This window comes from Lepidochelys olivacea, assembly GCF_965140295.1.
Source record: "Lepidochelys olivacea isolate rLepOli2 genome assembly, chromosome: 14".
In the NCBI taxonomy this organism is placed as follows: Eukaryota; Metazoa; Chordata; order Testudines; family Cheloniidae; genus Lepidochelys; species Lepidochelys olivacea.
The window spans coordinates 7,134,785-7,161,051 of record NC_140424.1 but is presented as its reverse complement, the minus strand read 5'-3'; the positions used below and the strand labels follow the sequence as shown (position 1 = coordinate 7,161,051).

General features: G+C 38.7%; 1 protein-coding gene across 4 annotated transcripts in view; it reads left to right on the top strand.

Moving 5' to 3' along the window:
- The window catches only part of CEP112 (centrosomal protein 112), a 357,759-nt gene that overhangs the window by 189,737 nt on the left and 141,755 nt on the right, over positions 1-26,267 (top strand). For 3 of the 4 annotated variants that reach the window (XR_014714068.1, XM_084647480.1, XM_084647479.1), the window contains one exon: positions 24,991-25,221. The exons of the other annotated variant lie outside the window; for it this stretch is intronic. Coding sequence is in view for 2 of the 3 variants with exons in the window: in XM_084647480.1 (XP_084503606.1) it covers positions 24,991-25,221 (231 nt within the window). In the remaining variant the exon portion in view is untranslated. The remainder of the gene's footprint in view (positions 1-24,990; positions 25,222-26,267) is intronic. 4 annotated transcript variants of the gene reach the window in all.

The window sequence follows — 26,267 nt, the reverse complement described above, 5'->3', positions numbered from 1 at the left end:
TTTAGCTCAATCAGACCAATGACTGACATTGTTAATGTCTGCAGTTGACGTAGATGTGAAAGACTTTTTTGTGACAAGGAAGGTGATGTGAAGAAGAAGCCAATGCAAGCTGAGGTTGGCTAAGTGTTGATATCATCAAATGCTCAAAGAGTTTGCAAATTGAAGCTTATTAGGCTGACATTTTGTCTTCTATTCAGCACTAATTGGAATCATGCCTGGATGCCTGATGTGAAAGATATTTAATACCTGAGTGTTTTTCATGACAAAATGACAGAAATTGATGTCAAGAGGACTGTAGACTTCTGTTTAAGGAGGAAAACAATATATTTCAAACTAAAATAATGTATTTCATAGTCACTTGTATTTATATTTATGAAAGCCCTCCTGAAATATTACATTTAAGAGGGAACTTTAGGGGCCAAAAAGAATTGGCCTGATTGCAAATATTTCATTTTAGGCCTTTAAAAGAGTTCTACAGAGTTTATAAAAACAGCTGCGATTTAGTCAGAAAACCTGATGCAGTGTTTTTACTTGAAACAGATCTGAAAATTCCAGGAACAGTGAACTCCACTCTTTTATACTGGTGATGTGGTTCTTTTAAAGTTTTTTCTGACAGCTTGAATTCCTTTGTAGTCTGTGCTTTCTGGTGTATTGACATCTGTAAAGTGAATATAGAAGAGAGAAAGAGAGAAAGCATGCACTTGGAAAGGCAAGCAGTTGGAATATTTGAAAATAACTGTCTATTTATATGCTCCTTTATATGAAATCTGGACCTGAAATTGTTTGGAACTTCTGAGCATTAACTTCCTATCACCTTCAGAGAGAAAAGTATGTTCACTAGCTATAATAAAATACTTTACTAACAAACAAGCTAGTCATCAACTTTATGTTGCTCTAGAGGCAAATATGGATTCATAAGTTAAATTCTAGTTTTATGGTAGACTTAATGGATAGTACAAACGTAGTGTTTATCTAACTTTGATAGCAGTTGACCATCTGTTCGTTAAAATTAACTGAATTGCTATTTTGTAATAAAACAAAGATCAACCCTTGTGAAAGAATATAAAAACATATCAAATATAGGAATCATTGGTCATTATGTGACTTACATAGGCTTTCTGGTTTTTATTGTAATTTCTAGCAATAATCAGATGTTTGCAAGCTGTGGTCTATGGACTGCTGGTGATTAAGCACTACAAAAATTCAAATAATAGTGGCCCTCTCAAGGATCGAGGACCATTGTGTTAGGCAGTGTACAAACACATAACTATAAGACAGTCCTTGCCCCAATGAGCTTATAGTATGAGTGTATGATAAGACATAACAGGTGGATACAATAAGTACATGGTGGGAACACATGGTAACAATGAGGAAATGATGATTAGTATAATGAGCAGTATTCATGGCACATGAGCTGGTTAGCTCTTATAGTTCTGTTGGTAACTTGTTACTGGCTTCTCCTCCTCCTGATTTCTGTGTGCCAAATCTAATCAAAAGACACTAAATATACATTAAATACTTTCCATCTCAGCAATTCCTTTTGCTGTCAAAAGCAGGGTTTGTGATGTCATCTTTTTTTTTTTTTTTAAAGACAGGTGCATGCAAGACATTTTCTATTAAACTGTGGTACATACTGTGAAAAAGTTTGAGATCCCTTATAATGTTTTCATAAACACTAGTTTTTCAATACATTTAAACTTCTGTATTTCATTTCAGGGCAGCTAAATGTGAGCCTTCTGAAGAAAATTATCATTATTGATTCACATGCTTAAAATCCTATTTAAAGGAGAATATTTTCTATCAGAGGCTGGTATAGTGTTCTATTGATACTGAACTTCTGTGTGGGGTGGGATATCAGTTTGCCATTGATGATGATGAAATTGGATGAATTCAAACTGGAACAGGTACAGAGAAGGGCTACTAGGATGATCCAAGGAATGGAAAACTTGCCTTATGAAAGGAGACTCAAGGAGCTTGGCTTGTTTAGCCTAACTAAAAGAAGGTTGAGGGGAGATACGATTGCTCTCTATAAATATATCAGAGGGATAAATACTGGAGAAGGAGAGGAATTATTTAAGCTCAGTACCAATGTGGACACAAGAACAAATGGATATAAACTGGCCACCAGGAAGTTTAGACTTGAAATTAGACGAAGGTTTCTAACCATCAGAGGAGTGAAGTTTTGGAGTAGCCTTCCAAGGGAAGCAGTGGGGGCAAAAGATCTATCTGGCTTTAAGATTAAACTCAATAAGTTTATGGAGGAGATGGTATGATGGGTTAACATGGTTTTAGTAATTAAATATTCATGGTAAATAGGCCCAATGGCCTGTAATGGGATATTAGGTGGGGTGGGATCTGAGTTACCCAGGAAAGAATTTTCTATAGTATCTGGCTGGTGAATCTTGCCCTTATGCTCAGGGTTTAGCTAATGGCCATATTTGGGGTCGGGAAGGAATTTTCCTCCAGGGCAGATTGGAAGAGGCCCTGGAGGTTTTTCGCCTTCCTCTGTAGCATGGGGCACGGGTCACTTGCTGGAGGATTCTCTGCTTCTTGAACTCTTTAAACCACGATTTGAGGACTTCAATAGCTCAGACATAGATGAGAGGTTTTTCGCAGGCGTGGGTGGGTGAAATTCTGTGCCTGCGTTGTACAGGAGGTCAGACTAGATGATCATAATTGTCCCTTCTGACCTTAGTATCTATGATGGCAAAATTTGTAATTTTCCATACTGTGAATTTAATTCATACTGTTGTAATGAAGTGGCTGGTGTATGTGTACCACTGCCCCTTAATGGAAGGAATCAATTCATTATAGGGGGATCTGGTGGTCAAACCCTACCTCTAGATTGCTTAATGCTTTCCATTATCATAGAATCATAGAATATCAGGGTTGGAAGGGACTTCAGTAGGTCATCTAGTCCAACCCCCTGCTCAAAGCAGGACCAATCCCCAAGTAAATCATCCCATCCAGGGCTTTCTCAAGCCTGATCTTAAAAACTTCTAAGGAAGGAGATTCCACCACCTCCCTAGGTAATGCATTCCAGTGTTTCACCACCCTCCTAGCGAAAAAGTTTTTCCTAATATCCAACCTAAACCTCCCCGATTGCAACTTGAGACCATTACTCCTCGTTCTGTCATCTGCTACCACTGAGAACAGTCTAGATCCATCCTCTTTGGAACCCCCTTTCAGGTAGTTGAAAGCAGCTGTCAAACCCCCCTCATTCTTCTCTTCCGCAGACTAAACAATTCCAGTTCCCTCAGCCTCTCCTCATAAGTCATGTGTTCCAGTCCCCTAGTCATTTTTGTCCGCTGGACTCTTTCTAATTTTTCCACCTTCTTCTTGTAGTGTGGGGCCCAAAACTGGACACAGTACTCCAGCTGTGGCCTCACCAGTGTCGAATAGAGGGGAATGATCACGTTCCAACATCTGCTGGCAATGCCCCTACTTATACAGCCCAAAATGCCATTGGCCTTCTTGGCAACAAGGGCACACTGTTGACTCATATCTAGCTTCTCGTCCACTGTAACCCCTGGGTCCTTTTCTGCAGAACTGCTGCCTAGCCATTCAGTCCCTATTACAAAGATTCTTGCAACCTTTTTTTTGTAAGAAGCTGTAATACCGTGGATGTTTGTAGCACATCTTTGAAATTCAACAGGGAGAAAGCCCTATAGCTAGAGAAGTAGTTTTTTTTGTTTGTTGTGAAATTCCTTTCAGGGTCAGATGCATTATAAACTGGTAAAAATTGCCATTTCCATTCCCTCACACATGTTCCTGAGAATATTTTGAGATGCTGGCAAAAATTATAATTGCTCATGTATGTGGTAAAGAGTCACCGAAGCAACAGCGCACACCACACTGGGAACAGCTGGGAGCTGCCAGATCAGCACTAGCAGTCAGTGTGGGAGGGAGCTGTGCCTGGCTCCACTCTTAACCACACCCATATGGTGGGGTACATTGCTTCATAGTCCCAACCCTCCCTTTGGGGGCAGCACATGGGCAGGAGCTCCCCAAGCTCTCATGAGGCTGTGTGTGTTGTGCGCGCACACGCCCCAGCAGATGGTCCCAGTAGCCCATTTTTACTCTGCCTGGTATAACAACCTTGTGTCAGTTGCCAGCTAATGTATTTTGTCCTGTAGCTCAAGTGGTAGAGAGTAGGGTTCAAACACTGCTGGTGATTCATGATTTTTGGGGGAGGGGGTGTTATAATGGTACATAACAGAATTTACTTTTCCCTTAAAAAACTACAGCACTTTGGAAATTACATTTTAAAAAGTGCTATCAGAAGGCAGATCCTTAGGTTGCAAAGTCAAGCACTCAGAAGGTAAAAAATCTCAGATTTACAGATGCTTGTACCTTAATTCTGCCTCCTTGTCCATATGCATTATGGTATACTTTTTAACATGATCACATGTTGTTTTTCTCACAAGACCCTGGTCTCATTCAGTGCACAGGTGGGATGCACAAGGGGTCAGACATAAGGTTGCTCAGGAAAACATAAATCTGGTATTTCCAAATTTCCATACTTAGCTTTACAAACCTCACTTTCTCTTAACCTTGTTTTGATTTGTAACAGGGTATGTACTGCTAACAGCTTTCCTTAGCTTTAATAGTGTATATACTTGTGCCTTCTGAGCAGGAGTAGCTAAGACCTATCTCCACTATTGCTGTGAAGTTTGTAGTGGCCAGGTTCAACAGTGTAGTGATTACTGGGAAGTTCCTAAAGGGGTACAGATTTGATATAATATAAATACTCATGTTAATTTATGAAATACCTTAAATGTTGTTATGAAAGCGAGGGGCTGGTTTAATACCCCCCCACACACATACACACAGAGATGTCACACAACTGTACCAGTGTTTCAGTCTTGACATTGTGCTTCTGTGATCTAAACAGATATCCATTAAGTAATATGAGTCATCATATTCTTATGTATTTGTGATTTAATTCATTATTTGAATTTGGGTCTTTAGAGGAGAAAGGACAGTGAATTAACTTTGCCCCGATATGATATCTTTATTTTACTTGCTGAATAACTGCTGTAGGGTGAGACGCAGTGCAGTGCTATATTTGCTTATGCTTCCTGATGTCCTACTCTCAAACACATAGCTACTCAAAAACAGAATGGCAGACTAATACAAAAGTACTAGTGCACTAAAGATGTCAGTTTACACTTGGGAGTGGAGGGAAGTGTTCCTATTTTGTGTGCAGATATAATGAGCTACAGTTATCAATGGTTATTAAGGTAATTCTACAGCATGAATGATATGCACATGTTAAGGGAGATGAAAGATATTTCAATAGCTTGTTCTCCACCCAAGCGGAGGATTTTATCAACATTAATTAAAATAGTTGTTTCTTTTTGAATAGGAAGGAATAAGTGGCTTGCTAGAAATACTATTTTTTCCTAAATAACGTTCCCTTTTCTGAGGACTCTGACAGCTCTTGCATTTTTAGGGTAAGTTGAAGAGGTTTTCAAACATTGTTTTGATTTGACATAATTTAGTTCATCAATTAATTTTGAAGGCACACATGGTAAAGTGCACATGAAGGGTATAAAAGTGTAGTCACATCCCATCTAACATATGCAAATTATGATAGAATTAGTAATATCACCATTAAAGAACAAAAGCTGGCAACACACAGTAACTGTATTTGGCCAGTCCCATCAAATTACCATAAATATTTGAAGCAATCCGAATAGTTTTGGACTCTCTAGTATAGCTTCCCTATTCTTATCTAGCTCTAGAGGAATGTGGAATAAAGTATTCATTTAACCAAGTATAAAAATATGTATGCTATGCAGTTATAATCATATGTCATTAATCAGAAAATACTGCAGAAACTCTGACAAATTAAAAACACAAGGATGTGTCTGCAAGGGCTTTTTCAGTCATTAAAAAGCTGCTTCACCTCTCAGGCAAACTATTTAATGGCAACTTCTTGCTCAGTGTACTGACATCTTCAAAGGCTCTGACATCTGTCGGCCTTTGAACTACCATTAAAAAATATTATCCCATTTCCATTCTTTTATGCCCATTTTTTTAATTATAGCCCTTCTTTCAAGTTGGGAACATGGTTGGTTTAAATGATGCTGTCCTTTCGTTTTCAGCCACCCAGCTGCGGTTTGAATAAATTGATGTAGAATCAAAGGCGGGACTTTAAAGGGAAAAGGGTTGATGGACTTGGACTCCGAACCAGATGAGGTTTTATGATGAAAAGGGTTTAATCCCAGCACAGGCATCGCTTCTATCAGTCGAGCAGTACAAAGCGATTCATATATATAGGTTCACGAGAAATGATCTATTTTTTTTTAAACAGCACAGATCTCTTCAGGACTTGCAAATGTGGCATTAGCTAATATTCAGAGAGCTGATTTCCTTTCATCCACCAGAAGCTTATGATTATAGTACAGTTCTCGAATTGGAAATGAGAGCTGCAACACAGATTTAAAGCTATGCTGTCTGATTTGTATTCAATATACATGTCACTGCGGGACAAGCTAGTCTAGGCCAAGCTGGTTCAATAAAAGAAAAAAACAGTTTCATCATCTGAGATTCTGAGAAGGAGGAGGAGGAGGAGAAGAAAAAAATGATGCCAATTAATTAGTACCAGCATTACCTGACTACTGTGCTAAGGTACTTAGTAGATTGGTATCTTTTGTAAAATTGTGCAAGTAGCATTTTAAAACAAACTTTTAGTTTTGATAAATAATATTTCTTTGGATTCCTTCTGTGTTGGAGATTGAGAGGAAAAAATTATGAAGCATTAATCAGTCCTAGCTTCTAGTGACGTAATCTGTATGGAAGACTACATTCGTTTTTCTGTACTCCAGTTTCACAGAGCTTCCAACTGACAGAATCATGGCTATTTCTTTATAACAGTGGCTTTTGTTAAGGCAGAAATTATGCATGCTTATGGAGAGATATGAAATCTCTTTATAAAAAATAAATGCATTGGTTGCCATTTGCCAACATAAACCACGGAGTGGTATCTGAGATATCACCATTTTTCCCTGTTGCATTTTTTATCTGAAAACTGTATTCAGCAATATTTTTGTTCTCTACAGATGCCTTTGGATATAAATATGTACAAATATGGTACATACTTCTCATTGTTTATTTTATTTGCTCATATTGATGAAGTGTCTATCCAGGGCTTGGGAGCTGTTCAGAAAATTAGCAGCAGTACGTTTTAGAAGGTCAAAAGACCACAAATGGACACACCCTCAACGGACCATAGTTTTATTTTAAGTACAGAAAAGCGTTGGTTCTGTTTGACATACCAACTCCCACCAGTGTTTTTCTTCCAAGCACTCCCCCAACTGCTCATTCAGCTCCCTGGTCATCTCGAAACGAAGAATTAAATGAGGGATAATACACTATTCCAAACATCTGACCACAACTTTTTGGCCATCTGCTCAGGAGTAGTCAGGCTATAGTAAAATAAATACAATATACAAAAAAATTATTTCTATTCTAACTAGAGTGGATCTATTTGACTTCTAGTTCAGTAGACAGGCCCTCCGAAGACGCGTCTGCTCAAGGACACAAAGATCCACCCATCAATTAGAAAATGTAATGGGAGTTGACTGAATACACGGAATAAATCAAAGAGTGCAAGAACAGTAGTGCATTGGTAGATGCTGTGCAGTAGAATTCTGTCTGGATGTTTGTACATATGAGTCCAATGGAAATGGCACTACAGTCGCAGAGAGTATCCCTGTGTTTGAGGTGCTTCTGCTGGACTCTTCATATATGCCCTGCTTGACAAGTGCCAGAAAGAGGTTTATGAGGAAATCTCTGGACTTAGTGTATCCACAGATAGGAGGACCACAAATAAAAAGGTGAGGGGAGAAGAGCAGCCAAAACTTGAAGAGCAGGTTCCAGAAAAGGTGGAAGAGAGGCCACAGCCTGGCACACTTAAGGTCAATGTGTGAGAGAGTCTGTGAACTCTGCCAGCAGAACACCTGTGCTCACAGAACCATAAAGGAGCCACCAACTGATGCCCCCAGCAGGTGTAGGAACCAGGATGGAATAAAGGCTTCTCCACTGAGACTAAACGGCTTTTTGCACATCTGTAACACCATTCACCAGACTCAGAATGAGGCTTCCATGCTTGGTTAAAGACTGCGTAATCTTCAACAGAACAGCTTGAATAGCCTCAGTCTAATTCAATCAATTTTTTTATGCGAACTTGTTATAACCTTGCAGGTGTGTCAGTCCCCGGAAATCTTATGGGGCATATTTCCTGGTCAAAAGAAGCGTTTATTGAATGTCTTAGAAATACTACCATCACTGAGATATGTAAGTCTCCTATCTGGAATTGTTCATGTACTGATGGAAAACTGCTCCCTTGCTGTGGCTTCTGGATCTAATGTCTAACTAGGGAGAGCAGTCCCAAAATATTTAATTAGTCAGTTTCACATCCACCTGCTTACATTATTGTCAAAAAGAGAGTATGTCCCTCTTGATTAAATGATTTACAGCACAAAAAAGATGACACCAAAGCCCTTTAGCTGTCTGTACTTTTTATTTCTTTTGAAGCAGAAGTCCCAGGGTGTCCTTCCTTTTTAAAACGTTCAAGAATTTGCCATTTTACATCCACTTATCTTTTTGTCTTCCAGTCCGCCATTAAGCAACTTTTCCGCAGCTAAGTGGATAAATGGGTAGGGTATGTTTTTTCCTTTAGTATAGCTGACAGTACTACTTTGTCATTAGCCAATGGCAAGGAAGGAAAGCTGGTTTCTCACAGGCAGTATAACCAGTGCCCTCTCTCAGGGCCAAACACAACTTATATTTAGCAATATGTTTAATCTGTGCTGGCTCACTCCAATGAAGGTCCTCTAGTAATCTCCAAATCCATGGTATTTAAATCTGTGAATTCTATATTTACAGCAAATTTACAAAATCTAATAAATCAACATTTTAGAGGTCCGGTTGGAAAGGGAAGCAGCACAAACATGCAGTATGTTGGAATATTTGAAAATAGCTTTGTGTCTATTTATATGCCTCCTTATGTGAAATCTTGGCCTGAAATCGTTAGGAACATCTGAGCATTAATTCCCTATCACCTTCAGAGAGAAAAGTATGCTCACTTGCTATAACAACATACTTTACTAGCAAAGAAGCTAGTCATCAACTTCCCATTTTAGAGATGGAGAAACTGAGCCAGAGATGTTAACTGAGCTTTACTGTACGTGAGAGCTTCAAATAGAATATTAGAATGAATTGTAAAGCACATTTAAAAACTAATAAAACAAAGTAGCTGGCAGAGTCAATCTGTATATTTTTGACTTTTAATGGAGAACAAAAGTATTAAAAAAAACAGTTACAAATAGAAACTCGCAGGCTCCTTTTCTAAAATGCATACTCCCAGTGCTGCTTCATTGCTGTTCTGTGAGAAAACATTAAAATGTGAAGAATAATATGGCTTTAACTGTGATAATAGATAATCCAAGATGTTTTTAAAAGTTTTAATAAGAATCTAGACTAATTTTAAGATAGATGTATCTTATGTGGAGGTGACTGAAGAATATTGATGTATTGCTGGATAAAGGTCTTAATTTTAGTAATTAACTGACAACTTGGTTATTGGGCTCTTTTGTGGCAAATAGGTGTTCATCTTTAAAGGTGTTATTGAAAAGAGGAAATAAAGTATCACTATCATAAAAAGGAAACTTGACACTCAGGTATATAAAGTAGAGCTAGTAAACAGATTAGAATGTAAATTATTTATTAAAATGTTCTGAAAGAAGGTTTCATTACAGGTATGCTTTGGATAGTTTCTTCCATGAATTGAAAAGAGAGGGAGCTAAGCAGGTGATGACTTCTCTTTACTGCTCTTCATTTGTCAACGGTTCAATCACATTTCAAGAAAATGCTTAAGGTGCAGAGCAAGGGAAGACAAGATGCAGCATGTGCATCTCTCTCTGTGTGTATGTATATAGTTGTATAGCCCTTTCTTGGGTCTATGTATAAAATGCAAGAGAAGAGAAACAAAAGAAGAGAGAGTTACTTAGGGGTAAATTTCTGTTCACTGTGTAGGATGGTAAAAAACTGACAGCCCTAAAGATGATATACAACAGACGACGTGTTATAGAAGTTATGGATGCACCTTTAACAAATTCACAACAAGTAGTTAAACAGTCTTTGGAGCATATACAATTTCCAAGCAGTCAATTTAAAGTATCTCACGGAAGAGCTTTGACATTTGTAAGCAGCTTAATACTATTAAAATTAATGGAGGAAATATGTAAGTTAGCATCAAAACACGTTACTTTACAAGTCCCACCAGACATTTTTAAAAGAGATGTCAGAGAGACATTTGCAAAGGTGAAAAAAACTAAGATCATGTTGAGAGATAATTGAAATGCCTCTGTATTAACCCCTGCACTGGGAGTTGGGATTTTGCTAGAACATCAGAATTGCCATACTGGGTTAGACCAATGGTCCATCTAGCCAAGTAACCTGTCTTCTGACAGCAGCCAATGCCAGGTGCTTCAGAGGGGATGAACAGAACAGGGTAATTATGTGATCCATCTCCTACATCCATTCCCAGCTTCTGGCAGTCAGAGGCAAGGGACACCCAGAGCACTGGGTTGCATTCCTGACCATCATGGCTAGTAACCATTGATGGACCTATCCTCCAGGAACTTATCCCAGTTATACTTTTGGCCTTCACAACATCTCCTAACAATGACTTCCATAGGCTGACTCTGTGTTAAGTGAAAAAGTACTTCCTTCTGTTTGTTTTAAACCAGCTGCCTGTTAATGTCATTGGGTGACCCCCGGTTCCTATATTATATGAAGGAGTAAATAATACTTCCTTAATCACTTTCTCTACACCATTCATGATGTTGTCGACCTCAGTCATATCCCTCCTTAGTTGCCTTTTCCAAGTTGAAATGTCCCAATCTTTTTAATCTCTCTTCACATGGAATCTGTTCCATCCCCTTAATCATTTTTGTTGCCCTTCTCTATACCTTTTTCATTTCTACTATCTTTTGAGATGGGACAACCAGAACTGCACACAGTATTCGAAGTGTGGGCATACCATGGCATAATGATATTTATTATCTATCCCTTTTCTGCTGATTCCTAACATTGTTAGCTTTTTTGATTGCCACTGCACATTGAGCAAATGTTTTCAGAGAACTATCCACAATGAATCCAAGGTTTCTTTCTTGAGTGGTAACAGTGAATTTAGATCCCATCATTTTGTATGTATAGTTGGGATTATCTTTTCCAGTGTGCATTACCTTGCATTTATTCACATTGATTCATATGCCATTTTGTTGCCCAGTCCCCCGGTTTTGTGAGATCCCTTTGTAACTTTTCACAGTCAGTTTTGGACTTCACTGTCTTGAGTAATTTTGTGTCATCCACAAACTTTGCCATCTCATTGTTTACCCCTATTTCCAGATCATTTATGAATATGTTGAACAGCACTGGTCCCTGGAAGCCCCATGGTTTACTCTCTCCAATCTGAAAACTAACCATTTATTCCTACCCTTTGTTTACTGTCTTTTAAGCAGTTATTGATCCATGAGAGGATCTTCCCTCTTATCCGAACACTAAAGCTAAATGCTAATAACAAAGTGTTTGCCAAAATATGGTTGCAATTTGTCCTATTTTGACATAACTTTTTTGGGGGGGAGGCGGGGGGGGGGCAGCAGTGATTGTGATTGTAGAGAACCTGTCACACTTCTGTTACACCATCGAGATTAATCAGCATGGCTTTGCTTTACATTATACAAACTGATTTATAAACTATGAACACTGTTTTGTGAACATCTGAATTACTGCATCCCTCCACTGAAAAGTAACCACCTCTACGGTAAAATATAGCTACTGTTAACCACACATATGCTAAAGCAAAAACATTGTGCAACAGTTGCGTTTTCTCTTGGTGAAACTCCAAAGAAAAGTACATTTACATGAGCACAAATACTGGGCAAAAGCGATTTTGTCTGTTAAAGGCAATTGATTGTTTGGAAAAGGCTGAAGAAGTTCTTGAAGACAAACTCAGGCTAAATAATAAAATGACTTTTTGAATACCTGTCTAACAGTATTCAGTGGTATTCTTGATGTCACAAATGCTGCTATGCTTACAAGCTTACAGCCTGCTTCTATTCTCCTTGACATTCATGGCAAAGCTTTATTGACTTCAATGAAAGCATCGTTAAAACGTCCAAAGAAGAATAGCTTAATAGATTAAGATGTATCTATAAGCTATTTTAAAGTGAATGAGAAAAAAACTTGTCCAGCTTCTGAAATGCTTTTAAACCTCCGCCCCAGGATGGTGACTCATACTCTCCCACAACACCCAGTTCTGAGTTAGTCCCTTATGTTTTGAACTACCAGTAGGGAGATGGGTTGCATCGGGAAGTCAGGACAGGAATGGAGAAGAATTAGTAGTAGCAAGGTGTGTTTGGGGGGTTGGGAAGTCTTTTGTCTGCACTGAAAGGGGAAAGGACTTTTCCAGTGTTTGACTGGGGAGTTAGGGCCGTGGTCTCTGGTGAAGGAGGAATGTAGTTCCTGCTGGTGGTGAAGGACAGGAGGAGAGGGATAAGAGCACAATATAGGAAAATATTCTCTGCATTGGACAGTGAGGACACACAGTCTCTGTGTTGTTAGGATTAGCAATAACTGTGGACCAAAAAGCTGAATAGACAGCGTAGTTTCACATTTTTTCAGGTGAAAATAAATTCCTCTAGCAAGAGTGTCTTTGGGATTTTAGGGTCCTTCAGTGATCACTGAGTTCATTCCTGCAAGAACATTTCTGTCCTTATTGCTTGGATCGACAAGGACTGAACTGCTGCTGAAAACTCATAAACTGTTAACCTGATGATAATTTTAGGAGGAGAATTTGGATATTTTGATTACAATATACAATAAGATACAGGACTTCATCCCTCTATATGGTATTATCTAGCACAATACTACTATGTTTTTCCCTCTTGATACTACTACTCTGTCATGCTACCACTCCCCCCAACATAGAAACAATTTATCGACATTTTTTACTAAAGAGCATTTTGTATGTTTCATTTTTTTAAAAAGTGTTACCATGTTTCCTAAATACTTGCTATAATTGAGTTGGTGAGCTGAGAAGGAAGAGACATGTCTAAGCTGCTGTGATAAAGATATTAACTGATTTTATTGAATTGGCCCACCATCTCATCACACATCAGAAGTTAGTATGTAAAGTTGGATAGATTGGTTTGTTCATGTTCTCTTAGGGGCCTGACGCTTCAATCAAAGGCATTATGTAAATGCCAACTATTATTACTGCCTTCTGTATACGTATACAAAATACCTGTAGATTAGCATATCTCTATCCCCTCACTCCTTCTGAATCCTATTTTCTTCCACTTTACATTCCTCAAGGCCATCTTTCTTGGCCAACATACTTCTGTTCCTTCTGAGTCTTAACAACCCTGCTTCCTGATAAGTTTGGTAAATGAAAGTTGAGTGACATAGTGGACTTCCGTCAGAGTCTTTCTCTGTAGCACTTCTACACGTTACTGAATAAAGTAATGAGTTATGGAACAGAAATTTGGCTAAGATCTTCTGTTCTGAAATTCAATACACAGTTAAGCATTTTTTTTTGTTTGTTTGCACTGGAATTTCTCTATATGGTAGAGAGAGTTTCATTCTAGGCATGGGAAGGAAGGAAAAAGTGTTCTTGTGGTTTTCTGACTGTATCACTGACAAGCAGCATTTTCTGTAGGGTTTGGGTTTTTTTAACTTTATGTGGTGCTTTACATGCGTTCCCTGCTTGTGTTTCTGTAATGGAGTTTTAGTCACTATTCACCTCTGGTTATACTTCACTGTTTTCTTGGAAGGATCAGATTGTGGTAGTACTCACTGGAACTGGTACTGCTAGGGAACAGTTGGTATTGGTCATGCCATTTTTATTGGCAGTGTTGGTGAAAATCCTAAACGATTTAGTCCTGAAGAACCTAGATGACAGTGAAAGATAATATTCTATAGAAGCCACGGCTTTCTTGGTAATTTTAGTCAGCATCCATGTGTGCAGGTCTGGTTGCCCTATCTCAAAACAGATATATTAGAAATGGAAAAGTTATAGAGAAGGGCAACAAAAAGGATTAGATGCATGGAACAGCATCTATACAAGGAGAAAGTAAAAAACTGGGACTGTTCAGCTTAGAAAAGAGATGATTAAGAGAGTATATGATCTATAAAATCATGAATGTTATGGAGAAAGTGAATAGGAAAGTGTTATTTACCCTTTCACATAACATAAGAACAAGGGGTCACCCAATAAAATTAATAGGCTACAGATTTTAAACAAACAAAAAGAAATATTTCTTCACACAACGCTTAGTCAACCTATGGAACTCATTGCCATGGGATGTTTTGAAGGCCAAAAGTATAACTGGGTTCAAAAAAGAATTAGATAAGTTCCTGGAGGATAGGTCCATCAATGGCTATTAACCAAGATGGTCAGGGATGCAACCATACTCTGAAACCTATGCACCAAGTGTCCCTAAACCTCCAACTTCCAGAAGCTGGGACTGGATGACAGGGGTTAGATCACTCGAAAATGCCCTGTTCTGTTTATACACTGTGAAGCATCTGGCACCTACCACTGTCAGAAGACACTAGCCTGGATAGACCATTGGTCTGACCCAGTATGGTCAGAATGGCTGTTCTTATTAGGAGCTAAAATGAATCTATTTGACCTTAAATTGTTGTGCATTTGCACTTCATTCAGGTCACCATCTTATTTGTATTCACCTTTAATGATTAGGAGTTAGATTACTTTTATCTATGGGAGACTACATTCCTTTGCAAAGAGCCTGTCAGCTCTACAATGAGACATATCTTATTACTGAAATGGGAAGTCAAATGTCTATTCAAGAAATCGGGTTCATTTACCTGGGCATTATATTGTGGGTATATCTTCTAAATATGCAACAGAAACTTTATCACCAATTTTAAAAAATCCATATCCCTGTTTTCTTTTCCTTCCCCTTTCGCTCTCCCCTTTTCATTTTATATTATCAGTAACTAACCCAGGGGTGGGCAATATACGGCCTGCTGGCCGGATTCGGCCCGCCTAACATTTCCGTCCAGCCCGCCAGGCTCTTTGGCTGCCCCCTCACAATCTCTGGGCTGCTAAAAGTCCTGCAGTGCAGCGGGGCACTCAGGCAGGTTGCCTGCCTGCCGTGGCCCCAGGTGCAGGCTCAGGCCGGGAGGTGCTTACCACAGGCGGTTCCCGGCCAGTGGCGCAGCAGGGCTCAAGCAGGCTGCCTGCCTGCCATGGCCCCATGCTAACCCAGAAGTGGCTGCGGCTGGCTGCTGCTGGCATGTCTCTGCGCGACCCTGGTGGGTGGGGAGTCGGTTCCGTTCACTGCCCCCACCCCCAGCACTGCCCTCACAGCTCTCATTGGCTGGAAACCAGCCAATGGGAGCTGCAGGTGTGGTCCTAGCAGGCACGGGCAGCTCACGGAGACCCACAAGCCCCCTCCCTCCAACCTCTGCTGCGCTGCTGGCCGGGAACCATCTGTGGTAAGCACCTCCTGGCCAGAGCCTGCACCTTGCACCCCCTCCCGCACCCCAACCCCAGGTTAGAACCCCCTCCTGCACCCAAACTCCCTCAAAGACCTTGCACCCCAATACCCATCCCGGAGTCCCCTCCTACACCAAACTCCCGCCCAGAGCCCTCACCCTCTCCTGCACTGCAACATTCTGCACCAGCCCGGAGCTCCCTCCTGCACCCAAGCCCACTCCCAGACCCTTCGTCCCCTCCGTTAATGTAGTAGAAATGTGCGGCCCGTGATGATGTACTAAAATTCATGGAGTGGCCCCCCTTTGAAAATGATTGCCCACGCCTGAACTAACCTGACACAAAATTTCCTTGGAATTATGTTGAGTGGCTGAGGTTAATGGTCAAGGCTGTCTCTTGGGCCATCAACTCCTTCCACCTGGTTTTCATTTGTTGTTGCTTTGATAGGTTATTTAGTACCATCATAACTGAAGAGTACAGTCTCTCATAGATAGATAAGAAGCTTCAGGATACATAACTGTATTAAAGGGCTCGTCCTATTGACACGTTTCTAATTTTACCAGTCACAAGTAAAAGTAGATAATTTCAATTAAAATATGTGGAAGTTTTATTAACTTAGCATAGAAAGTCTTTTAAACACCATCGATTAAAATGGAGATAATAAGTTAATTATGAAGCCATATTTAAAATATGGCATTCAAATCAGTTCTTTAAGTTTAATCATTTAACTATTATTAATTCAAAATTGTTTAAACCAAATGATCTGGAGTTTGAGAAGTCGTGCGTTTTCAGAACAGAAACAGAGTGTAGTTTAAACATGTATGTTCAGATCCTCAGCCTTACTGCAGCCCCTTTGTGTCACTCTCATGGTACAAAGAGGCCACAAACTTAGCTTAACCAGACCATGGAAGATTTCTCTGGCACATGGGAAAGTGCAAGTGTTATAAAACAGCAGTGATCACCCTTGCACCTATTGTTGCAGCCCCAGGGTAGCTGATGTGCCTGGACAGCTACTGTGGCATTATCCATTGAGACTATGGACAGCTGGATGCACTTTAGAGCAGCCCTGAAGCTGCTCTAAGTTGCACCAAGGCCAAATGGCTTTCAGGTGGCTGTAAGATCAAGGAGTCGCAAAGATAGTATAAAGTCGCCTTTGCCCTTAGCCCCTGAAGTACTGAATGGAGTTCAGCAGGATTCAAGGATTGGGCTCATTGGCCTGGTTCCAAAGGTCCTTATTTAGGTAGAGTCCATGCAACAGGAATAAGATTTTTAGTCTTTTTAGCATCACTTAGTGAACCCAGAATGATGAGTGATAACCGTAGTGATAAGACTTGCTTTATATAAACCAATTTTGGTTTAAACACAAACCAAAGTGATTGCATTTGAAGTTGTTATGGATATACTCTGTATTTACCGATAGCTGCAAACAAATGGCATTTTGTTTTCTTTTTTTAAAAGTTCTCTTGTGCCTGATACATTGCGTGTTTTTTGGTGGTAGTTGAGAACAATGTTACGATGTCTAACTATATCTCAGTACTTAATAAAGCAAATTGAGGCCATTCAACTTGTCATTGTAAACTCCTATTTTCAACTGAAGTCATTTCTGGGATATTTAGCACTAAATATCTTATGGTTTGGTACATTGACCAGGACAGACTATTCCATGTTCCTCTAGAAGAATGTTGTCCTGTCAGTGGATGTACCCTGTGCAGTTATGTGCATTAGAGCAGCATCATTAGTACATCGATTACTGACATTTTCTCTGTCAGATTACAGCCTGTGACTTTGGTCCTATGGTATGTATTATATTCCACTTCTTTACTCAGGGTTGTTTTGACCTCAGACCTTCTTTTCTTTGGCCATGTTTGCTATGCCTTTTACAAACAATCTACTGTGTGATGAGCAGCACTCTGTCTACCACATCTGTCGCTGTGTATCAGAGCACCTTAACAATGCTGTAGAAACAAATGAAATACCTCCTTACAGAGTCAGCTGACAATTCGTATATTGAATTGTTTTAATGAATAAGTGAATTTTAATTTTCTTCCAAGTGATACAGCACTGAGCAGGAACAGACACAAAGAGGAAGAAACTATGCATGCAATGTTTCAGCGAGTTGGGTTATACACAAACAACTCTGTGGCATTCCTCACTTCTGGCCAGTAATACTATCGCTCTTTTGATTCTAGGATGCTCTGAAACAGAGGCCATTAATTAAGATGAATTGACAACATGTTTAACATCTGACCAGGAGAAGGCAAGCAAAGTCTCTGTGAGATAGTCATAGACACAGTAGCAGCAGTTTCTAGAGTTGCAAATCATTATTTTCTCTCTTTCCACCCCTTGTGCTAAGACCTAGTGAGGTTACAGAATTTCAGATGTCAGTTCTGAACTGGAGTCTTTTATATTGTGGTATGATGTGCTAACCTACTCTATGTAATAGCTGCTTGTGTTTTTTTTATATTGCCTTCCCTTCTAGTAAGCGGATAAAGAAAGGGCTGAATATGTTCAAAGTTGATGTTTTTTGGAATACATTAAATGACATGAAACACAGAGCCTTTATCAGTAGGGTTGATTTAACTTCAAAAGTTATTGATAATTTTTCCAAGATATTTTCTAATTATTACTGTGAACGTTTCTGGCATGTCATACATCTGACGAAGTGGGTATTCACCCACTAAAGCTTATGCTCCAATATGTCTGTTAGTCTATAAGGTGCCACAGGACTCTTTGCCGATGTGACAAATACTCTGCTTAAGCACTGAAGGCTCTCTGTACACTTTTTACAAGACCAAATCAGTCACGTCTCATAATCCTCGAACAAAAAAAAACTTCCAATATTTATAGATAATGTAGAATATACTAATGGATATGTAGAGTACTCTTCAATTCCTTGATGATGAAATTGCAAACTAATAATGTATTTCATTGCTCTTTGATCAGGCCATTGAAATAATATAGTATTTTGAAAGAGATACATTACATACCGTGTATACAGGTACATCACAACATCTTTTAGGTTTTCTATGTAAGATTTTTCAAAGGTGTTCTGCATTGACTTGACTCTTCTCCTATTGAAGTTAATGGTAAAACTTCCACTCTTTTAAGAAGATCATGCTATATATTTCCAGTTGTTTTACACGTTTACTTCGTGTTCTCTCCTTCCTTGAGCAGAGTTTAAACAGAAGCATAATGGCCTTATTAGGGCTGTTGATTTATCACAGTTAACTCACGTGATTAACTCAAAAAATTAATTGTAGTTAAAAAATTAATTGTGATTAATTGCACTGTTTAAACAATAGAATACCAATTGAAATTTATTAAATATTTTGAATGTTTTTCTACATTTTCAAATATATCTATTTCAATTACAACACAGAATACAAAGTGTACAGTGCTTGCTTTATACCATATTTCATTACAAATATGTTCACTGTAAAAATTATAAACCAATGAAACAGTATTTTTCAATTCACCTCATACAAATACTGTAGTCCAATCTCTTTATCATGAAAATGTAACTTACAAATGTCGTTTTTTTATTACTTAACTGCACTCAAAAACAAAACAATGTAAAATTTTAGAGCCTACAAATCCACTCAATCCTACTTCTTGTTCAGCCACTTGCTAAGAGAAACAAGTTTGTTTAGATTATGGGAGATAATGCTGCCCACTTCTTAATTACAGTGTCTCCTGAAAGTGAGAACAGGCGTTCGCATGGCACTGTTGTAGCTGGCATCACAAGATATTTATGTGCCAGACGCACTAAAGATTCATATGTCCCTTCATTCGTCAACCACCATGGACATGCTTCCATGCTGATGATGCTGGTTTAAAAAAAAGGCTTTAATTAAATTTGTGACTGACCTCCTTGGGGGAGAATTGTATCTATCCTGCTCTGTTTTACCCGCATTCTGCCATATATTTCATGTTATAGCAGTCTCGGATGATGACCCACCACATGTTTTTCCTTTTAAGAACACTTTCACTGCAAATTTGACAAAATGCAAAGAGGATACCAATGTGAAATTTGTAAAGGTAGTTACAGCACTCGACCCAAGGTTTAAGAATCTGAAGTGCCATCCAAAATCTTAAAGGTATGAGGTGTGGACCATGCTTTCAGAAGTCTTAAAAGAGCAACACTCTGTTGCCTAAACTACAGAACACAAACCACCAAAAAAGATAATCAGCTTTCTGCTGGTGGCATATGACTCACATGATGAAAATGAACATGCATCAGTCCACGCTGCTTTGGATTGTTATCAGGCAGAACCCGTCTTCAGCATGGACACATGTCCTATGGAATGGTGGTTGAAACATCCAGGGACATATGAATCTTTAGCTCATCTGGCATGTAAATATCTTGTGACGCTGGCTTCAACAGTGCCATGTGAACGCCTGTTCTCGCTTTCAGGTGACGTTGTAGACAAGAAGCAGGCAGCATTATCTTCTTCAAATGTAAACAAACTTGTTTGTCTGGCTGAACAAGAAGTAGGACTGATTGGACTTGTAGGCTCTAAATTTTACATGGTTTTATTTTTAAATGCAGAGTTTTTTGTACATAATTCTACATTTGCAAGTTCAACTTTCATGATAAAGAGGTTGCACTACAATACTTATATTAGGTGAATTGAAAAATACTGTTTCTTTTGTTTTTTACAGTGCAAATATTTGTAATCAAAAATAAATCTAAAGTGAGCACTGTACACTTTGTATTCTGTATTGTAATTGAAATCAAAATATTTGAAAATGTAGAAAACATCCAAAAATATTTAAATAAATGGTATATCTTAATTGTTGTAGTTCTGATAGGAGTTCTAACTACATCCTCTTTACAGTTTGAGCCTTGCAAATAATTCTGTAGGCACAGTTGATGGACATAGGCCTGACCATCTAGGCTAATAGTTTAGAAATTCGGTACTCAGAATATAGGATTTGATCTTAGAATCATAGACTCATAGAAGATTAGGGTTGGAAGAGACCTCAGGAGGTCATCTAGTCCAACCCCCTGCTCAAAGCAGGACCAACCACAACTAAATCTTATAGGCAAACCAAGAGAGAAAACCGTGTGGCTTCAGATTTTAGTTTTGAGGGGTAAGATTTTATAATTGCACTGTTGTTGTTTTTCTGCTGTTGCCAAAGTGAGCTGATTGCGCTGTGTGAATTTTTCCCCTTCATGGTCTTTTGAATGCAGAAAATGCTGGAGATACCTTTCTCTGTCATTTTAGTTTTCTTGCTTCTATTAACTTTGGCTAATCTTCTTATGCTTAATATTTGATAATAGTTGATCAAACCATAGCTAAATGTTTCTTAAAGCTGTAAAATTTTGCATTCATTTCCTGCGATAGTTTTAAGATCTGTGTGTTTACATGAGTGTCTCTCTCTCTCTCTCATAGCAAGTGGTTCTCTTGTAATCCAGTACTGCCAGTGACTTTGTTGATGTGAGAGAGAGAGAGCCCCAGCTTGAGGATGTGGGTTGCTTTAAGGCAACTGGGGGAACACAGACAGTTCTTGTCAATCTAAGATTTTTGAGTCAGTTTGGAGAGATTAGATGTTGCTTTAAATCATCTTACTAGTAGTGACACTGCACCAAAAATCTCCTCTAATCTAATTAATTTCTCTGCCTCATCCCCGTCTCCAGTTTTTTATGCTGCTAGACCCAAATCTGCTTTTGTCATCTCTTCGATCCAACGTTAATGCTCCTTCGCATATTAACTACCATTACTTTCCCTGTAGAACAAAAAGTTTGGTTTGTGCCACTAAGTTGGCTGATGCCTTTATTTCCGAATGATCGGATATAGGACCGCGTGGTACAGGGAACAATCACACATGACACTGGAACTCGCCAGGCCTCCATTTTGGCTCCCAGTATGTTTTATGAATATATTTTCATTGGAATCCTCCAGGTTAGCCTTGGCTTCTAATCCTACACACTTTCTTGTTTTTTAGGAGCTGTTTGAAAGATGTAATGTTTTAAAGGTTTTTCTTTGTTTGTTTTTAAGGGGAAAAAAGTAATACATTGAGATAATCAATAAAATTCCAGGCAGGCCTTATAATAGAGCAGTGCATTTAAAAATAAACATTGCATATGTCTATCAAGAACTCAAAGACCAAAATCCTATAGAAATGAAAACCATCTATTTTGGTCAATGTAACATTTCTTAATTCAAATAAAAGCCAGGTACTCTGTTAAAATTTAGCTTTAGCTCAAAGCCATAATGATTTTCTGAAATAATTATAAATGGCATATGATAGATTGTACACTGTTTTAGTATGTATACAAATTTAATTTTAAAAAGTTAACCATGTACAGAGGAAAAGAACAGAAAAGGATGCAGATTGCATTATATTGATCATGTGTTTGAAATAATGCTGATGTAGTTAACGTGTAGCTAGTAGGTCATATTTTTGCACACAGATAAGTACTTTCTACACACACGCGCGCGTGCGCGATGTATTTTCTCTCTCCACACATGCACAGAAAATTTATAACTTTGACATATGGAATAATTCAATGAATAATCAAGAAAGTGTGTAAACAAAAAACGGTCTTGAATAGCAACTTTCCAAGAAAGGTTAATACTTATATTAGCATAATGAATTTGGGGGCGTACACCAATGCACAATGCAGTATTTACGATGTAATTATCAACTTTGGATAGAAATGTACTTAGATTGTCTAGTACTTTTGTGAATGAAGCATTTCCTTTTTCTTCAGAGTTTGTTACATGCTAACATAGAGCTCAGATATTATGAAAGAATGTTAATCATAATTTATTTAGATGATTGTAGATACTACAGAATAAACATGCAACATACACACACCTTTTGGGAATGAAGTATTTGAAAAGTAATAGAGATCTAAAAGAAATAACTTGCAGTCCATGCCATTCAGAATTTGTTTGGACAGTTTATAATACAATCTTGTTATGAAGCTTCTCACCAAACTTTAGCTGTAGAATCTTGAATTCAAATAGATAATTTCAAGATGATTACAGTAAGTCTATTTGTACTTTTCACACTGAAAAATCATAGTAATATACATTCTTACATTCTGAGGGGCTGGGAAAGAGTAGGATTGTTGAAAAAACAACTGAAGAATGTGTAAGAAATTGTAAATCTAAAGTAGCAACTCCTACCGTAACTTATACCTTCAGCCACTCCCAAGTGTAAGTTAGAACAATTTAGACCCCTAAAGTCTACTTACAGACATGTAACCTGCACCCTTTGTATGTCACATCTGAATTTGACCCCAAACATTAGTTAAATAAGTTACGTATAAGGTTTCAGAGTAACAGCCGTGTTAGTCTGTATTCGCAAAAAGAAAAGGATTACTTGTGGCACCTTAGAGACTAACCAATTTATTTGAGCATAAGCTTTCGTGAGCTACAGCTCACTTCATCGGATGCATCCGATGTGAGCTGTAGCTCATGAAAGCTTATGCTCAAATAAATTGGTTAGTCTCTAAGGTGCCACAAGTACTCCTTTTCTTTTTACGTATAAGAGGTGCATATTAAATGCCTCCCAGTAAATACTACAAGACTGTTAGTACTATGGCTTTGTAATTTCCATCTTCTGAATGCCAGAGCTGCGCAAAGCCTAAATCCTGGGCTGTAAGGACTGTGTTATAATCAGGGTAGTCTGTTATTGTATCTGAGGACCTTTCTTCTGTAAAATTTTCAAATGCACCTAATAGGACTTAGACTCCTAAGACACTCTGCTACTTTTGAAAAAGTTATCCCTTGCCTGAGACATGGTTAGAAGAGTCTTGGCAGTTCATCAACGTCTGTCATCTGTTGTTGTGCATTCTTAAAGTCTAACCAAGATTTGGAGATGCATGGGAATGAATTGGCTGGGAATGAATCTGGCCATGATGGAAGTGTTGCTGCTAGTTTGGGGAATTCACAGAGAAAAGAAAGACTGCACCTGCACCTTTATCAATGTAGTTCTGAGCCTTGGAGTTTTGTTAAATTCTTCATGGCTTCTTGGTATGTAGATAATGATGGTCCTGTATAGTGTCGTCTTCTATTAGCAGTTGGTCAGGGGGACAGTCATTTTTCCTCTCAAATGCAGACCCCTGTCTTTGCCATCTCCAGGCTGAGTTACAATAATGCACTCTCTTGTATGTGGCCCTTGAGGAACCTTTAGGTGCTTCATCTTGTTCAGAACACAATGGCTTGTCTTCAAATTCAGGAAAGTCAATATACTTAGCTACATTGTCTGCACTGTCTACCTGTTCATTTCAGTTTTAGGCCTTGATGACCATGCTGTAAGTCTTAGAAGGGCTAGAGCCCTGTTGTTTAAGTGTCTGTGTTCTTTCATGACAATTGGGGTCTGTTGGGTTGTCTTGCCTCTCAGTGCCTGGAAATCAGTGGCAGAGTTCTCACAGTTGATGCTCCTTTTTCAAACTTACTTTTCATCAGAACTCAAATTTACCAAGCTTCATATCATACACCAAAGCTGCTTTGGTCAGTCATGATTTTGACTGAGCGTTACTTTGTTTTTGATATCTACCTTTTTTTGTTCTTCTTCTTGTCTTGGATTGGATGTCTTTAATGAGGGTGGTTTTATGAATGGTAGGACTGTTATATTTAGTTTTGAGTTCAGTATTTTTCTATTAATTGTGCTGCCCTTGCTAACCTTTGTCATGAGCACTTTATCAGATCATAACTAAATCTAGAATACTATCCAGGTCCATCTTCCTACAATTTCCTTGCCAAAGACTGTCAGTTTCAAATTGATACAAGTTATTGTCACTTTTAGATGCTCTACCCTAGCCAGGAATATGGTTTACACTCAGCAGCTATCAGCTATAAGTGATTTTCATTTATGGTGGGTGAAGTACTGGTTGACCCAAATCCTGTTAATACAGAAAAATCTTTTTTTCAATACACTAAAAAAAATTGCCTTGGGCATCACATGTTTGTATCCTCTAGCTGCCTGACAGGTTCACAAACAGTGTTAGCTAGCCCTGGAGCTGCATCCTGTGTGTGCAGACTTTACTGAAGAAGTGTCTTAAGGAGGGATTTTAATAAGGAGAGGGCAGGAGCTTGGCACACTGAGATTGAGAGGAAATAGTATAAGAGAAGATGCAAAGCCAGGATTGGAAGAATGAACAAAATGAATGGTAAAGTTGATTCTCTGGTGGAGTGAAAGGGAGGGCGAGTGGATACTAAGTTTGGAACTCTACCTTGGCCCTCAAGCAGGCTTTTCTTGCTGGCTGCTGTGGCATTGTTGCCTCCATCCAAACTTTGGCCAGAAGGAAGCTTTTCCCATTTGTGTGTGAAGGCAAAGGCAGGGTAAAAGAGAGAAAGAGAATGCTAAAGTGCAGATGAATGCTGATGGGAGGGGAGAGGAGAAAGGGAATTCTACTAGCTTGTTCCCTATCCTAGCTGACAGTCTGATCAAAGAAGTCATACGAGAAGTGTTTTTCCATTATTTTTTTTTAATTTAAGATTATCCATGATATGGAGGCCCAAATCCACAAGCTGAGAGAAGAGCTTATTCAGGTAAATGCTCAGCGGAAGCAACAGTTGGTAGAGCTTAGTCTTCTGCGGGAAGAAGAAAAGCAGCGGGCTGCTCGGGATCACGAGACTGCAGTGAATAAGCTTAAAGCAGAGTCGGAAAAGATGGCCTTAGAGCTGAAAAGGACACATGCTGCAGAGACAGAGATGACATTGGAAAAGGTAAGAGATTCACTTGCTGTTACTACACAAACCTGGTTAGGTCATAGCAAGTGAGGGACAATGTATCCAAAGTGACACACTCTATAACAAATTATACAGATCAACAACAGTTGTGATGTCACTTAAATAAAGGAAACTGCTACCGATCAGAATTTGTCAAGTCCTGTGGCATTTAGGGCTGGAGGGGCTCAGAGTTTTGAGGTCCTTGAATGAAAGGCTTCTATGATAACAAAATGCTGATTTCATGAGGATAATTACTATTATTTTGACTAGACTTCTTCCCCAGCAGAGTGTCACACTCTAACAGAAGTAGCAGTAGGGTCAGAACACCAATCTAGTATACAGTAGTTTATGGAGAGGGAAATGGTAGACCAGAATAACAGCATGATTTGAAATGCAGCTTCAATCCAGGATGGGGTTTATCACTTCTCCTTGATTAGGACGGGGTTGACAAGGGAGATCCTACTTTATTAATCCATGTACTTTGCTCTGTCAAAATACAGTTTAAGGGGAGATCAATTTTGTGGGGTGGGGAGGAGGGAAGGTTGGGTAGAGGTGCATGAAATGTTTAAGTATGTGGATTAATGTTTTAAAACACACTGGTGCTTTCTCCCACCTTATGCTCAACCAGTTCATTCACAGTATGACTCAGTGTATGGATGTTTTTGGCTGAAGGTTGACTCCTTTTTATAGGGTTCACTTTCATTCAGCATTGGGTAGGTGTTTTTGATACAAATCAGCAAGATTTGGAATACTTAAGGAAAGGAACACACAGAAATGGAATCTGATAGAAGTGTGAAAACCTCACGGCTATGTGATTTAGAAATAAAAATGGTTAATTATATGTTATGATACTAATATTTTAGAAAACTGTATTCAACAATCTCTGGACATTTTAAATAATGTAATGCTTAAAAAGATGGTATTTTGAATTTCCTCAATATCATTTTTACAAATTCTTTTTAAAATTGCTATGTACGTTTCTCTATTTCCTGTCCTTTGGACGTATTTATGTGATCGCTTACCAGTGTTGTCAGTTATCATCA